The sequence below is a fragment of the Rhineura floridana genome, chromosome 8 (genome assembly GCF_030035675.1).
Source record: "Rhineura floridana isolate rRhiFlo1 chromosome 8, rRhiFlo1.hap2, whole genome shotgun sequence".
Classification (NCBI taxonomy): domain Eukaryota; kingdom Metazoa; phylum Chordata; class Lepidosauria; order Squamata; family Rhineuridae; genus Rhineura; species Rhineura floridana.
Window position 1 is genome coordinate 29566807 of NC_084487.1, and position 14995 is coordinate 29581801.

Genomic DNA, 14995 nt, shown 5'->3' on the forward strand with positions numbered 1-14995 from the left:
ATTATCAATACCTCGGCACAGTCATTAACCAAAATGGAGATAATAGTCAAGAAATGAGAAGAAGGCTAGGACTAGGGAGGACAACTGTGAGAGAACTAGAAAAGCTCCTCAAATGCAAAGATGTATCACTGAACACTTAAGTCAGGATTATTCAGACCATGGTATTCCCGATCTCTATGTATGGATATGAAAGTTGGACAGTGAAAAAAGAGGATAAGAGAAAAATCAACTCATTTGAAATGTGGTGTTGGAAGAGAGCTTTGCTCATACCATGGACTGCGAAAAAGACAAATAATTGTGTGTTAGAACAAATTAAACCAGAACTGTCACTAGAAGCTAAAATTATGAAATTGAGGTTATTATACTTTGGACACATCATGAGAAGACATGATTCACTAGAAAAGACAATAATGCTGGGAAAAACAGAAGGGAGTAGAAAAAGAAGACCAAGCAAGAGATGGATTGATTCCATAAAGGAAGCCACAGACCTGAATTTACAAGATCTGAACAGGGTGGTTCATGACAGATGCTGTTGGAGGTCACTGATTCATAGGGTCGCCATAAGTCGTAATCGACTTGAAGGGACATAACATCAACAACAACACTTTGTATAAGACTAGCATTGAATCCCACCCAAAGAACTTTCAAAAATATGTAGTAGATTATTTGTTCTTGTAGCCTCCCTTTCACTGATTCAGGTCACTGATTCATAGGGTCGCCATAAGTCGTAAGACACATAACAACAACAACAAACTGAGCTATTGAAGGGCAGGTCTGTTTTTGCTGTCCTGTTTGTGGAATCTTCCGCTGCCTCTCCCACCAGACACCAGGGCCTAGCAGCCCAAGCTGCCTCTCACTTCTCCCTCAGCTTCTCCCCTTATCTCTTTAGCCTAAGCCAAGTGATTTGGCTACCCCAGCAAGCCATTCTGCCTTCTTCTCAGGTCTTCTTTCTTCTTCCTTGGTTCATTTCCTGTGCTGTCATCTTCTTCTGGCTGACCACTACGAATACCAAGAAGCAACCAATACAGACTCTCTCTCTGACCAACACAGACTGACCCTGCCTGACTAGCACTCAGCCATATATTCACTTCTTCTGGCCCCTCTAGTCCAGCCACAGCCAATCATACTGTCTAATTGAATATTCTACACCTGCACCCACCAATCAGAAAATGCTTGCCTTCTATCCTTCTTTTACACATGGAGACTTCTCTCTCCAACCCCTCCTCAGCTGTCAGTTAAGGTCCCCCAGTGACAATTAAACCGATTTTCATCTGACCGGACAGATTTCTCCATCAAATACATTAAATGTATGTTACAACAGAAATGACAGCATAAAGTACACAATACCCATTACAACCCAGTTTAAATAAATGGGATTTCTTCACAAATTCCAACTCCCATTGGCCCCAGCCAGCATGGCCAATGGCTAGGGGTGATGGGAGGTATAATCCAACTACATCTGGAAGGTTTCATATTGGCTATCCCTATTTCAAACATTTAAAACACCCAGCCTAGCATCTTAAGTAAAAGCAAATTAAAAGAAAATGGATGTTAAGGCCCATTGAAAAGTTAGTAAAGAAGAAATCTTGCATGTCTTCCTGGTTCCTTCCTAAGAACCCTAGTGCCTGCCAGTGTAGTGATCTTAAACCTGTACCTTCCTAGACTGACAATCTGAAATTAGGATTATACCACCAGAGGCTTTAGCTGTTGTTGATTGCATTTTATTATTACAATGTTATTGTATTTTTAAAAATTGTTGTGAGCATCTTTGAGGGTCTTGTTGAACGGCAGGGTAAATACATAAACATTCCCAATAATCTTTAGACAAATATATAGTTCTTTCTCAATTTATAGTTGAGGGCTGAGGCCCAGGGAAACTATGTAGAAATATGCCATCATACTGAAAGCCTCTATTCACCATATCACTGTTGGGGTATCAGAGGTCACCTAGGCTGAACTAGATTATTTACAGAAACATACAACCAGAGCATGTTAGGCTCAATCCCACTGTAACTAGAGGGTAAGAGTCAAAGTGAAACAACTTTCCATGTTGATGAGTACATGTTTATGCTTCTGTTTAATAAAGAAAATAAGTGTGTTATATGGTTGAATATATTTAATCTAATCTCTTTATATATTCAAATCAAAAACATGAATTGAGGCCAAGAATTGGGCATCTTATTTTAACTGAAGCAATTATTTTGGTTTTGTGTTGCTCGCCACAGTGATTCATGTGCTATGGCAGTGTTGTGAAGTGGTTAATACTGAAGTTCCTGCTCAGCCATAAAATTCGCTGGATGCCTTTGGGCCAGTCACTATCCCTGTCCATGACCACTCTCATAGGGCTGTTGTGAGGATAAAAATGGGAGAGGTAGGACCATGTATAACAGGGCTCTTCATCCTTGGTCCACAGGTGTTGATGGACTACAACTCCCATCACCCCAGACCATTGGCTAAGCTGGGCAGCAACATGTGGGGACCCAAGGCTGAAGAACACTAATATATACCACCCTGAGCTCTTTGGTGGAATAGTGGGCTAAACATGAAACAAAAAAATGAAATAAATAATGTAGTTGAATAATCAAAACTTCTATGGCACCATAGAGGCTAAGGTGGCAGTGGGAGAGAACATGCTTTGCATGGCACAGGTCCCTCATTCAACCCCTAGCATCTTCAGTTAAAGGGTGTTGAATAGCAGGGTTGGGAAAAAACTTTTCTTTGTCCAAGACCTTCAAGAGTGGCTTCCAATTGGAGCACATAGCACTCGCCTAGACAGACCAATGGTCTGACTCAGTACTGGGCTAGATGGACCACTGTTTGTGCATCAGGAGCTTGTGAATCTGTCAAGCTCTCAGCCAAAAGCACTCTTGAGAAGCTACCATTTGTATGAGCTGGTAGCTCTGTATGTAGGGTTGTGCATTGTACATGAAGTATCCACGATTTGCGCTACTGCTCTTGGTTCATACAAAGGGGTCTCCATGTAGTCACTACCTTGGAATCTCTTTTGCAGCCCCACACGCTTCTGAAGCACTTACCCATGGAACTCCAGTTAGGATGGCCATTCAGATGTTATTGGAATCCAATTCCCACCAGCCCCAGCCAGTCTAGACAATAGTCAGGAGGACTGAAGACAGTTGTAGTGAAATAACATCAGGAGGGCTACAGATTACTCATCTCTGAGCTAGAATGAGCTGGCCCTACATCTATACCACATACATTCTACAATAAGTGTTCCTGAATATAGCACAAAAAGCTGGTGCAATCTGCACCTCAGTACTGAACATTATCTTGTTAAGCCCCACGAGCTGAGACCCTAGCAACCAGACTCCACTGCCGCAGAAGCAGCTTATGAAAAAAAGGTACATCAAGCCAGCTGGCTGACATTCTTGAATATTGTTGATGCAGCTGGCCAAAAGACAGAACTTCAGATAATGCTACTCTTGTTCTCCAAGCTCTACTGACTCAGGAGTCAGTCAGGTGACCCATGGAATTGACAATGTTTCACCATTCACTATAAACCCTCAGAACATGCTATAAACCCTAAGAACAACAAAGGGCTGTCTCAGGGATATGTGGTGCCTTCCAGATGTTGGACTCCAATTCCCATCAGCCCCAGCCAGCATAGCCAATGGTCAGATGATGATGGGAACTAGGAGTGCCAGGTTCAGGGCCTGAGACTGATCCTGTATTTTTAGGAGAAGAGAAAGTCAGCCAAGTGCAGGTGCAGGTGCAGGCCAGCTTCTGTATCTTTAAAACTTGTGCAGGTGGAAGGGAGAATTCCACCTTGTTGTTTTTCCCATTACAGTGTTGCAAGAACACCTTTGCTAGGTAGCTTCTTTGCTAGGTAGCTTCCTTCTCTGGTGCTTCTTCTTTGTAGTTCTCCAGGCTGGATGCCACCACAACCCCTGCCCCTATACCACAAGCAGCAGCTAGAAACTAAACAAAGTGGTCTTGGATGCAGCCTCCCACATAGCCCTAGGTGGCTTATTTTGTGGAACCAAATACTAACGTCCGGTCATAACCAACAGGTATCTGGAAACAATGGGGGAGGGAGAGGACCTTCTCAGCAAGGTGACCGACCTCTCTCATCAGGGTTTTTTGGTCATCACCATCCAATGCCCACGGCTGTCTGCCTGGTCTCTGGGTGCCAGATGAATTGAGCTTTCTTGTCTTCCTGTGCTGCATTTACTCTGCACAGCCTCCTCTCTTTCAGTTTCTCTTCTCTTTAAAGGGGACCCTGGCCCCATCTCTGGTTCTGCCAGGCATCTCCATGATGGCCATTCCAACACCTCCTGGTATTTTCCAGGTAGGTCAGAAATAGAAATGGACAAATCTGACAATTTTGGTTTCTCTCCTTTTTCCAGTCTTTTTAATTCGCCACATTTCCACATCAGTTTACAAATCTCTCTTTTTAAAAAAATCTCCTAAAAAGTGATGAGCCTTTTAATGTGCACTTCTCCTCATATACATATTTTTGCATGCAATTTAGCCTAATATACACATTCAAGCAATTTTCGCTAACATGATGCATGTTTGTACCTATGTATTTTTATGCACAATTTACCTAGCATATGTACACATTGCATGCTTGGAGAACTACATTGTAAAATTCAAGAGACATGCAAATTTCAAAGGATGACTGTGTTTCAGTTCATATATTGTTTCAGGAAGTGCAAATTAGGTAGATTCACCTTGAAATGCAAACTGAATCAAATTTCTCCCCCATCTGTAGTCTGGGGTTATCTATTGCCTATGCATGATGTCACTCATGGGGGACAGTACCCACAGTCACCTCAAGTTTATATTGACATTGTCAGGACTGTGTGGAGGCATCTCACCAACCCCTGACACTGGAACAATAAGAATCAAGCTTATGCTTGAATCCTGTTCCATGGACGTTTTTGCCTCCATCCTCTGCCTTGCAGATTTTTCAGCCAAATTCAAGGTTCTAGTTTTGGTGTACAAAGCCCTACACAGCTTGGGACCACGATACCTGAAAGATCGTCTTACCCCTTATATACCCAGATGATCACTGCATTCTGCAGGTAAGGGCCTCTTGCAGATACCATCTTATCAGGAGGTCCGCTCTGCACAACATAGGAAGCAGATATTTAGTGTTGTGGCACTGATGCTATAGAATTTCCTACCCTTAAATATTAGACGGGTGCCATTTCTGTTATCTTTTCGGTGCCCAGAGATGACCTTCCTCTTTCAACAAGCCTTTTAAGTAGAGCCCTTATCCCAGCGTACATCTGTGCTGGAATTGCTTTTTAAAATATTTTTAAAGTTGTTTTTTAAAGATGTTTTTAAGATGTTTTGTTTTAATATGTTTTTAAAGATGTTTTGATTTAATATGTTTTAAAGTCTCTTGTTTTTAAGGTGTATTAAAAGTGTTTTTAGTGTTTTTTAAAGTGTTTTTAGTGTATTTGTTTGTCACCCTGGGCTCCTTCTGAGAGAATGGGTGAAATGATGATAATAATATAATTTGACCCACTGCCTGTGTTAGAAAGAATGACCTTTCATGTCTTTGCATATTTCCTTCTGTTGGGATTTTGCATCAAGTTTCAAGTGTAATATATTCTTGAATGAACTGCAGTAAGTAGGAGTCAGAGATTAATGAGCCTCAGAATCTGCTAATGTTTCATAATAGGTTGCTAACGCTTTAATTCTCTTATGGATATAAAAAGAAACCTTATTAGGGTGAATATTTGGAACTGCAATGTGGAATGTAAATGCTCTTTGTGAATCATGTTAGGACTTGTAGGATTATAAATAATTTCTGGTTTACTGTAGACCGTTTTCATTAGGGAACAGAAGACTTATGAGACTGAGTGGTAAAAGCACATGGCACAGTTCCACATTCAACACTAGATACGTCTAGTGGCAACCAGAAGTTATTTCCATCTTCCACTATTAATGCACTAGCATGAAAACTAATTCTTTATTTAAAATAGCTCTCAATGTGACTTGCAAAACAGAAGACTGCCATTTTTAAAAATCAACTACTTACTAAGTTGATTGTAACTAGGGATGGGGTTCTCTATCTGATTCCATTTTGTTTTTCAGTTCATCAAATGAGCTGCCAGTTTTGATTCACCATCATTTGTGTTCTGCACTATTGTGATTCCCAGTTCTCCTTTTTTTGTTATTTTTTCCAAACAATTTCCCCCTTTATTCCTTCTGCTGCTGTATAATTTATATAATGTATACAACAGCAGCTGATTACAAAATATGATTACACAATTCTTGGCACTGATTTTTTTTTTAAAAAAATACAGTGCTGCTGTCAACTACAAATGCACACAAAGAGGGGGAGCCTATTCGATGATGAAACGAATTTGCAGATTATACCAGTACCAAATAGAATTTTGCAAATATTCAGCACCATCTCTAACAAAACACACTATTAAACATTTAAAATGCAGCAGTGTGTAGGAAATGACAACACTCTGACGAGGTGCGCCTAGCTCCAACACTGTTATCTTTTCGGCGCCAGGTCAAGACTTTCCTCTTCTCCCAGGCATTTTAGCATGTGTTTTAAATTGTTTTTATATTGTTTTAAATTTTAAAGCATGACTAGTGGGGACGTGAGATAGGGCCTTTTCAGTGGCTGCCCCGAGGCTTTGGAACTCCCTTCCTAGGGAAGCAAGAATGGCCCCCTCCTTGCAGTCCTTCTGTCAGCAAGCAAAGACTTTTTTATTTCAACAAGCCTTTGGAACTGAAAGCTGTTAAAGACAGGTCTTGAAGGGTGCTGCATTGCTGTTGCCTCGCTGTATTATTTTAAACTGAGTTTGAATTATTTTAACTGTATGTATGAATGGTTTTAATACTGTAAATTGTTTAATTTGATTTTAATCTAGACTTTTGTATGTTTTTAATTATATGTGTGCTTTTATCTGGAAGCCGCCATGAGTTCCAGTTTTGGAAAAAGGGCGGGGTAAAAATAATGATAATAAAGAAAAAATAAATAAATTTTAAATTGTTTTTAAAATATGTGTTTTAAATTGTATATTTGTTTTAATGTTTTTGATTGCTGTAAAGCACCCAGAGAGCTTTGGCTATGGGGCGGTATACAAGTGCAATAAATAAATAATAAATAAATAAATACATGCAAAGTTCCCAATATAATCTGTATACAGAGACTGCAAAACCATCAAAATTAAAAAAGGAAACAAAGGAATCAATATCAGTATCAATAGCCAGCTCTTGTATATGAAAGATCTTCACCTATCAGCATCAGGAGAATAAGGGTACCAAATCAGATAAGGCCCTACCTTATATCCCAACCAATCTTGCATCTGAAGAGGAAGGATGCATGAGCAGTTCAAAAAAAAAAGTTGCCCTTTTGAAAGCACACAACACAAATGCTTGCAAAATGATTGGGGGTGCTTCCCTCTCTTCTGCCCCCTGCTGCCTCATCAACTTGCTGTCACCAGTGAAGACAACAGTGGATGTGCCAGATCCCCATGCTGATTCCTGCTGGGGATGAAACACGGACAAGTCCCCTTCCCAGTTCTGATGGGGATCAGCACACCACTGGGGATATGGAGCTCCCTCCATTGCTGCTGCCTTCCCTTCTGCAACAGGTATGTCTCTGGGCCCTTGGGACAAAGGGGAGAATGGAAAGGGGGCAGCAGAGGTAGGAAAGATGGCCACTTGTGATTAGAGTTGAGCAGGCCCTGCTTGCAGGCTGTGAGCAAGACTATCTGTTCAACTTGAACCATCTTGTAAGGAGTTGAACGGGGTGCTTGCAGTACGCCTGCTCAAGAGGCAGTGCAGTGCAAGTTCTCACCTTCCAATCTTAGGGATAAGGAAGAATGTTTGGATGAAGGCTTTCTAAGTTTCATGGGGGCCATGCTGTTAAGACTTAAACTCTTAGTCCTATCAATTCAAGTTGCTGATCATCAGTCATCTACCTGACGGAAGCTGGGGATCACAAATTGTTCTTACATGGAGACGTGGAGAATGAAACTACTGCAGTAGGGCCCTGCTTTATGGTGCTTTGCTTTATGGTGCTTCGCTAATGCGGCGGTCTCAATTAGAAGCAATTAGACAAAAGCCCCACTCATATGGTGCTTGTTCCGCTTTTATGGCGGTTTTTGTGCATCATGCACCATTCAGTGGTTTTCGCTTTTCAGCGGGGGTCCAGAACATAACCCACCATATGAGTGGGGTCCTACTGTACTTTGTTTAGTCTAGAAGATTAGACAAATTCATGGAGGACAGGGCTATCAATGGCTACTAGCCGTGATGGCTGTGCTGTGCCACCCTAGTCAGAGGCAGCATGCTTCTGAAAACCAGTTGCCGGAAGCCTCAGGAGGGGAGAGTGTTCTTGCACTCAGGTCCTGCTTGCGGGCTTCCCCCAGGCACCTGGTTGGCCACTGTGAGAACAGGATGCTGGACTAGATGGGCCACTGGCCTGATCCAGCAGGCTCTTCTAATGTTCTTATGTTCTTATGTTTCCTCAAATCATATCTGGAATGACCTACTCTGCCAGCCACTAACTGTAGTGCACCCACTTCTAGCTTGTGGCACATTGTGGCCTGGATTGGCTGTTGACACCACAGGGAGAAATGGGAGGACCGGAGAGTCTTGTGGCAGAGGCCACTGCCTGAGCATACACAGCAGACCACACTGACTAGGGATGTCACTCCCAATCCTACCACTCCCTCACTGACAGATGGGTGACCTCGATCCTTCCCTTTGCCCTTTCTCTGGAACAATGTGGAAAGAGAAGAGGAGAGGGAGGGACAGACTCGCCTGTATTCCTTCCTTTGCCTCACCCTTGCCTTAAAGCAAGGCTAGGGAACCTCACTCCTGGGGGCAGATGTCACCCTTGGGGCATCTCTGTTTCACCACTGGAAGGAACTTTCTCCAAGCCAGCCCCCTCATTGGCCTTTTCCTTTGCAACCCAAATGATTTTTGCCTGGCTGGAATGAGTCCTTGAACTTGGATATTGCCTCTGGCTTATCTGGCTGGAAGATACAGAGGTATGTGTAGATGCTAGCCTAAAGGACAATGATAAAATTCACATTGACTGCTTCACCCATTTGGGCCTCTGGTTCCCCCCCCACTGTCATCTGGCCCTTTGAAGGTTGCCCAGAATATAGCCATTGGACTGAAAAAAGGTTCCCTTCTCCTTCCTTAAAATAATGTATTACAGCTCTCCACTTGCTTTATTTCTGGCTCAAATGAAGCCCTGCTGCTTATATATGTCAACTAAACCCAAATTTGTGATGTGAGTGTAAGATTTTAGCCCATAGGAAGCTGTGGTATGGTCTATACCAGCCTTTCCCGACTTTTGGGTCCCCAGATGTTGCTGGACTACAATTCCCATTATTCCTGATTACTGGCTAGGCTGGCTGGGGCTGATGGGAGTTGTAGTCCAGCTACATCTGGGGACCCAAAGATTGGGAAAGGCTCCAGATGTTGTTGGACCACAACTCCCATCAGCCTCAGCCAGTATTGCCAATGGTCAGGAAAGATGGGAATTGTGGTCCAACAACATCTGGAGGCATACTGGTTGGGAAAGGCTGCTTTAAATAATGGAACACAGATATCTACCTTGTACCGTTGGCCCATCTAGATCAGTATTGTTTGCGCTGACACACAACAGCTTTTCAGGGTTTCAGCCAGGAGTTTTTCCCAGCTGTACTTGGTGATGCCAGGGATTGAGCCTGAGACCTTCTGCATGCAAGACAGATGCTCTGCCACTGAACTATGCCCCTTCCCTCTTACAAAGACCTTGCAGATCCCACTTACTTGCAACCCAGGAAAAGCCAATGCATCCAGAACCAGGTCAGCACCAACATGATAAGGGAGATGGGTAAGCTGAATAAGAACCAGGTTCCAAAATTCACCACTTCTGCATTCGGATAATGGCTGTAAAGAAATCAAAAACATGTCTCTCACAACCACTTCATTTGATACTTTTTCAGGCAATGTCATTGACCTCTCTGATTCCTTCCCTTTTTCCAGTTCACCTGTACCTCCTGTCTGCTTTAGGGTGCTGGGGGGGGGGGCAAAGCAAACAAGCAAAACCCTCAAAGTTCAAAGATTAGATTACACATTAAATAAATAAATAAACTTTAACATCCTTCAAGCATGTGCTTTCTTTCTCTGCAAAGATTGGAGCAGTGCTAAATGCTTTAGAACAACATATAGACCACATATTGCATCCAATCATGACCCCCAACACTTTCCCACACTTTCCCAAAGTGAAGTGATACATAGAAAGGATGGGGGAGTCTTGGGGGTCAAATTTGTCAATGTATCCCAAGCTGCATCCAAACCCAGGTTTCTGTAGGAGAATATGGGTTTTCAAAAACCCACGTGCCATAGTCAGGGAAAAACTAGATGAGTTCTGGAAACCACGATCCTATTTCATATTATGGAGAACTCATATTAGGGTTTAGGGAAATTCAGAGTATTGTCCTTAAATTCAATTTTTCCTCTCAGGCATTTTATTTCCCTTCCTCTCTCTCCCACTCTCATTAATCATTAAAAAGTATATTTGTATGAAAATATTCATAAGATCAGATCGTTTTTCTTTTGAAGTAGTTTAGGGATGCCTTTGGCTTCATTAATTTCCCATCTATTGTTAACATAATTTGCTACATTAAAAAGCATAATGAAGTTGCACTCGGAAGATTATTACTTTGCAGGAGGAACAAATCATTAGAACAAATGGAGCCATCCCAGAAACAAAAAGATTCTTTCCCTTCCCCACTCCCCTTCCAGTTCCAGAGCCTGTAGTGATAAAGAACTATGAGAAGAACATAAACAGAAATGAAAAAGAAGGCTGATCCATCTAGCGTACTGTTACAAAAGTTGTGACAGAAAGTCAGCCAGTTCAAATTTCCACTTCACCAAGAAATCTCTCTCTCTCTCTCTCTCTCACACACACACACACACACAGATCAAGCCCTAAACAAACAGGAACAGTCTTGGCTTCCCTACAGGGCTGTTCTACAGGTCATTATGATACTTTATATGAAATACTTTGAAAACTTGGACTGAAATTAACAGACCTTGTTGCTGTGCAAATATGACTAAACTTGGGCTGTCAGGGGAGGGAAAGTATATATAAATATTAAGTAACACAGCAATGGGGAACCTTTTTCAGTCTGAGGACTACATTCCTTTCTGGGCAATCTGCTGGGGGCCACTTGTTAATAGTGGGCAGGATAACAAATGTAAGTTTTTACCTTTGTGTGATTTCTGCACACCCTCACACATCCCTCTCTATCCTCCATCCAGAGAAGCAAGAGGCATCATCAGAGTTCAAGGACACTGTGATATCCATGCACATATGTTAATATTTATTGCTTATGTGTTATATATGGTAAGAAGTTCTATTAGAATGTTTAAGGTAAGTGGTGAGCATTGGGAGGAAGAACTGAGTGGGCAGAATGCTGGAGTGTGCTGGATGGTGATTGGCTGAGTGACTGAGGGTGGGAGGCTTGTATTTGAGGGTGTGACAATTTGGTAGTTGGATTGTTTGGGTGCTGAGAGTAGAAAGTGTAAGATCAACATGGTTTATTATTTTGGAATTAGGTGGTAAAAGGGTGTAGGAATATTTTAGTGAGGGAAGGACACTAAATTTAAGAGAGCTTAAAGAGCATCAAGTAACTTAAGTGAAAGAGCAAGAGAAACATATTGAAACCATATGCTTATGATCCCAAAGTGAACTTGCTCTTTTTGAATACATCTGTAGTTTAATAAACATTGTTGGCTTCCACACACACACACGTCTCATCATTGGCTACGCTAAAGGTGAATCAAACACAGGTATCTATGGTGGCAGCAAGGACCTGAAAGGGTGGTACAGGAGCTCAACTCAGAGCTGTGAGCTTTAAAGAGACAAAGGGACACACAGAAGTTGAGACTTTATTGTTGTTGTTACATTTATAACCCACCTTTCCTCCAGGGAGCTCAAGGTGACATACAGATATGGCACTCTTCCTCCCAATTTTATCCTCACAATGACCCTGTGAGATAGGTTAGGCTGAGAAACGGTGACTAGCCCAAAGTCACCCAGTGAGCTTCGTTGCTGAGCAGGAATTTGAACGCTGGTCTCCCAGTTCCCAGTCTGACACTCTAACCACTACACTACACTGGTTCTGAGCCAGTATAGCAAGTAGCAACAGGGCTTGGGGGAATACAGAAAAGTATCCCTAACATAGCATTGCTATATTTGGTGTGTGTATAAGTAGAATACTTGTCTCCCTCTGCTCAAAGAAATGTGTTAGCAAGGTGAGGGGGCACAACAGAAACATTCCAGCCTGGCAAAAACACTGGAGGTGTGAAGCAGGGCCAGTGATGGGTGTGGCCCAGGAAAGGTACTGAGGGCCAGATAAAGAGGCATGGAGGGCTGCATTTGGCTCCTGAGCCTGAGGTTCCCCACCTCTGAAGTAAAGCATCTGAGACAGAATCATAATATATTTGTGTAGTTGTTTTTTTAATAGGTTTGTAAATTTTGCCATGTCTTATCAATATTTTTATTATGTATATTTTATTTACTTATTTATTGCATTTATATACTGCCCCATAGCCGAAGCTCTCTGGGTGGTTTACAACACAGTTACACAGTTGAGAGAATTCGGTGATTAAACAATCTACAATTATTTCTCAAGAAAATCATAGAATCGTAGGGTTGGAAGGGATCTATAAGGCCATCGAGTCCAACCCCCTACTCAATGCAAGAATCCAAATTAAACCATACCCAGCACGTGTCCAGCTGCCTCTTGAAGGCCTCCAGTGTTGGAGACATGGAAAATGATTGTCTTCATGGAGAAACTTTCTTTGGAGATTCCATGCCAGAACGTAGAGCACATAGTCAGAATGTGTGAGTTCCCAGGTTCATTCCATGGCATCTCCAGTCAAAAGGAGCTCAGGTTAACGGGCATGTGAAAGGTGCTTCAATCTGAGATTATGCAGAACCTCTGTCAGCTGGAATGGACCATACTGGGGTAGATGGTCCCAAGGCCAATGAGGGAAAGGCCACAACAGTGAGGGCTTTTCATTTTAGGGAAAAAGTGACATGGAAACATGATGAAATGGAAATGGACTGCCTTCCAGTTGATCCCTACTTATGGCAACCCTATGAATAGGGATTTCATGGTAAGCGGTATTCAGAGGGGTTTACCATTGCCTCCCTGAAGCTGACAGAGGAAAGTACTTCTTCACACAGCACATAGTTATGCTGTGGAATTTGTTCCCTCAAGATGTAACAACAAATGAGGCTGGGGAAAAGCAGGTTGCAGCTATTTTGACTCCCCAAGTTTTCTCCTACCATCCACCAATACACGGAGTCTTTGGTTATATATCCAGAAGTTGCTCCACATCTGTACCACTACAGGAGGAAAAGGACCTTCCTGATGTAACTTTGCACCTAAATGATAGTCCACCGCTTTCTGCCGAGGGGAGCTCTGTTTGAAGGTGGCTCAAAGTCTTGAGAGAACATGTATGTGAAGGAACTCTCTTCTTGGCTTAATTATATTCAATGAGCATGATCAGGGTCAGCTCCATTTTTCTCAGGGTGTTTCTTGGAAGTGTATCCTAAATGCCAGTTTGCTTAGGTCACCATGAACAGCTTGAGAGGCTGCTAGAGGGCAACAGTGTGGTGCAGGAATGAGAGCTTCAGATTCAGATTGGGTAGACCTGGATTCAAATGCACACTCAGCCATGAAGCTCCCTAGGTGACCTTGGGTTATTTGCTCACTCTAACAGCCTAGCCTACCATGCAAGGTTGTTGAGAGGATAAAATGCCATCTTGAGCTCCTTGGAGTAAAGGCCCTAATGAGTGAATAAACAAACAATCTGCACTTTGCAACCAGACTAGCTAACCACATTGTTCTTGCTAAATGTGCACTGTGCACTTATTACTTACTTGTTGAAATATTCTAGGAAGATGAGGTTAATGGAGGTGCCTATGAGGGTTGTGAGCCCCCCAATTGTTGCCGCATAGGAGATGCTCAGTGAGAGGCACTTGCAGACCATGTGATCATGCTTGGATGGGTACTGATGTTTACTACTTAGGTTCAAATTTTGAGGCTGAGACGGCAGAACAAGTATCTGAGCCTGTAAAGAAACCACAACATTTAACTTGGACCAATATCTACCCTGGTGGTACCTAACTCTCAGAGAAATAAACAGACTAGAGAGATGCTTGAGGAATTTGATCTTTGAGAATTTTGATACATCCTGACCTGATCCACACTCCTGGCCAGTGCAAGGATTGGAACATAGCTATTTCAGTTTAGAGAAAAGGTGATTAAGTGTGGACATGATAGAGCTGTATAAAAATATGCATGATGTGGAGAATGTGGATAGGAATATTCTCTCCCCCCCCATTTCATAATACTAGACCTCGGGGCCATCAAATAAAGCTGAACGTTGTAAGATTCAGGACAGTCAAAAGAAAGTACTTCTTTACACAGCACATAGTTAAGCTATGGAATTCACTCTTACAAGAAGTAGTAGATGGCCACCAACTTAGATGGCTTTAAAAGGGGATAGATAAATTTGTGGAGGATAAGGCTATCAATGGCTAGTAGCCACAATGGTTGTGTTCTATCTCCATTGCTGGAGGCAGTAGGCCTCTGAATGCCAGTTGCTAGAAACTACAGGAGGAGAGAGTGCTGTTGCACTCAGCCTCTGCTTAGAGACTTCCCATAAGCATCTGGTTGACCATTCTGAGAACAGGATGCTGGACTAGATGGGCTTTTGGCCTCATCCAGCATGGCTCTTTTATGTTCTTACACCCCCCTGTCCCCGGTGCAGTATGAGGTTGTCTCCCATCTTCTTGGCCTTCATTAGTCCATGGAAACCAAACCACCAGCATACTGCAAACAATGTACTCCCTGTCTTCCAAACTCTGCCAAAATGTAGATGCTCCTATCTTTAGGCTTTGTGAGGTTTTAACTTCCTGCCAAATAGACTTCTTCACTTTACTCTACAGCATTTGCCCTGTTTCAGTTTTATGACCATCTCT

General features: G+C 42.5%; 1 protein-coding gene across 2 annotated transcripts in view; it reads right to left on the reverse strand.

Annotated features, from left to right (window-relative positions):
- SLC13A4 (solute carrier family 13 member 4) overlaps positions 1–14995 on the reverse strand; it is a 78458-nt gene that overhangs the window by 19153 nt on the left and 44310 nt on the right. For both annotated transcript variants that reach the window (XM_061638747.1, XM_061638746.1), the window contains 2 exons: positions 13892–14082; positions 9763–9882 (listed from right to left, as the gene is read on the reverse strand). In XM_061638747.1, coding sequence (XP_061494731.1) covers positions 9763–9882; positions 13892–14082 — 311 coding nt within the window. The remainder of the gene's footprint in view (positions 1–9762; positions 9883–13891; positions 14083–14995) is intronic.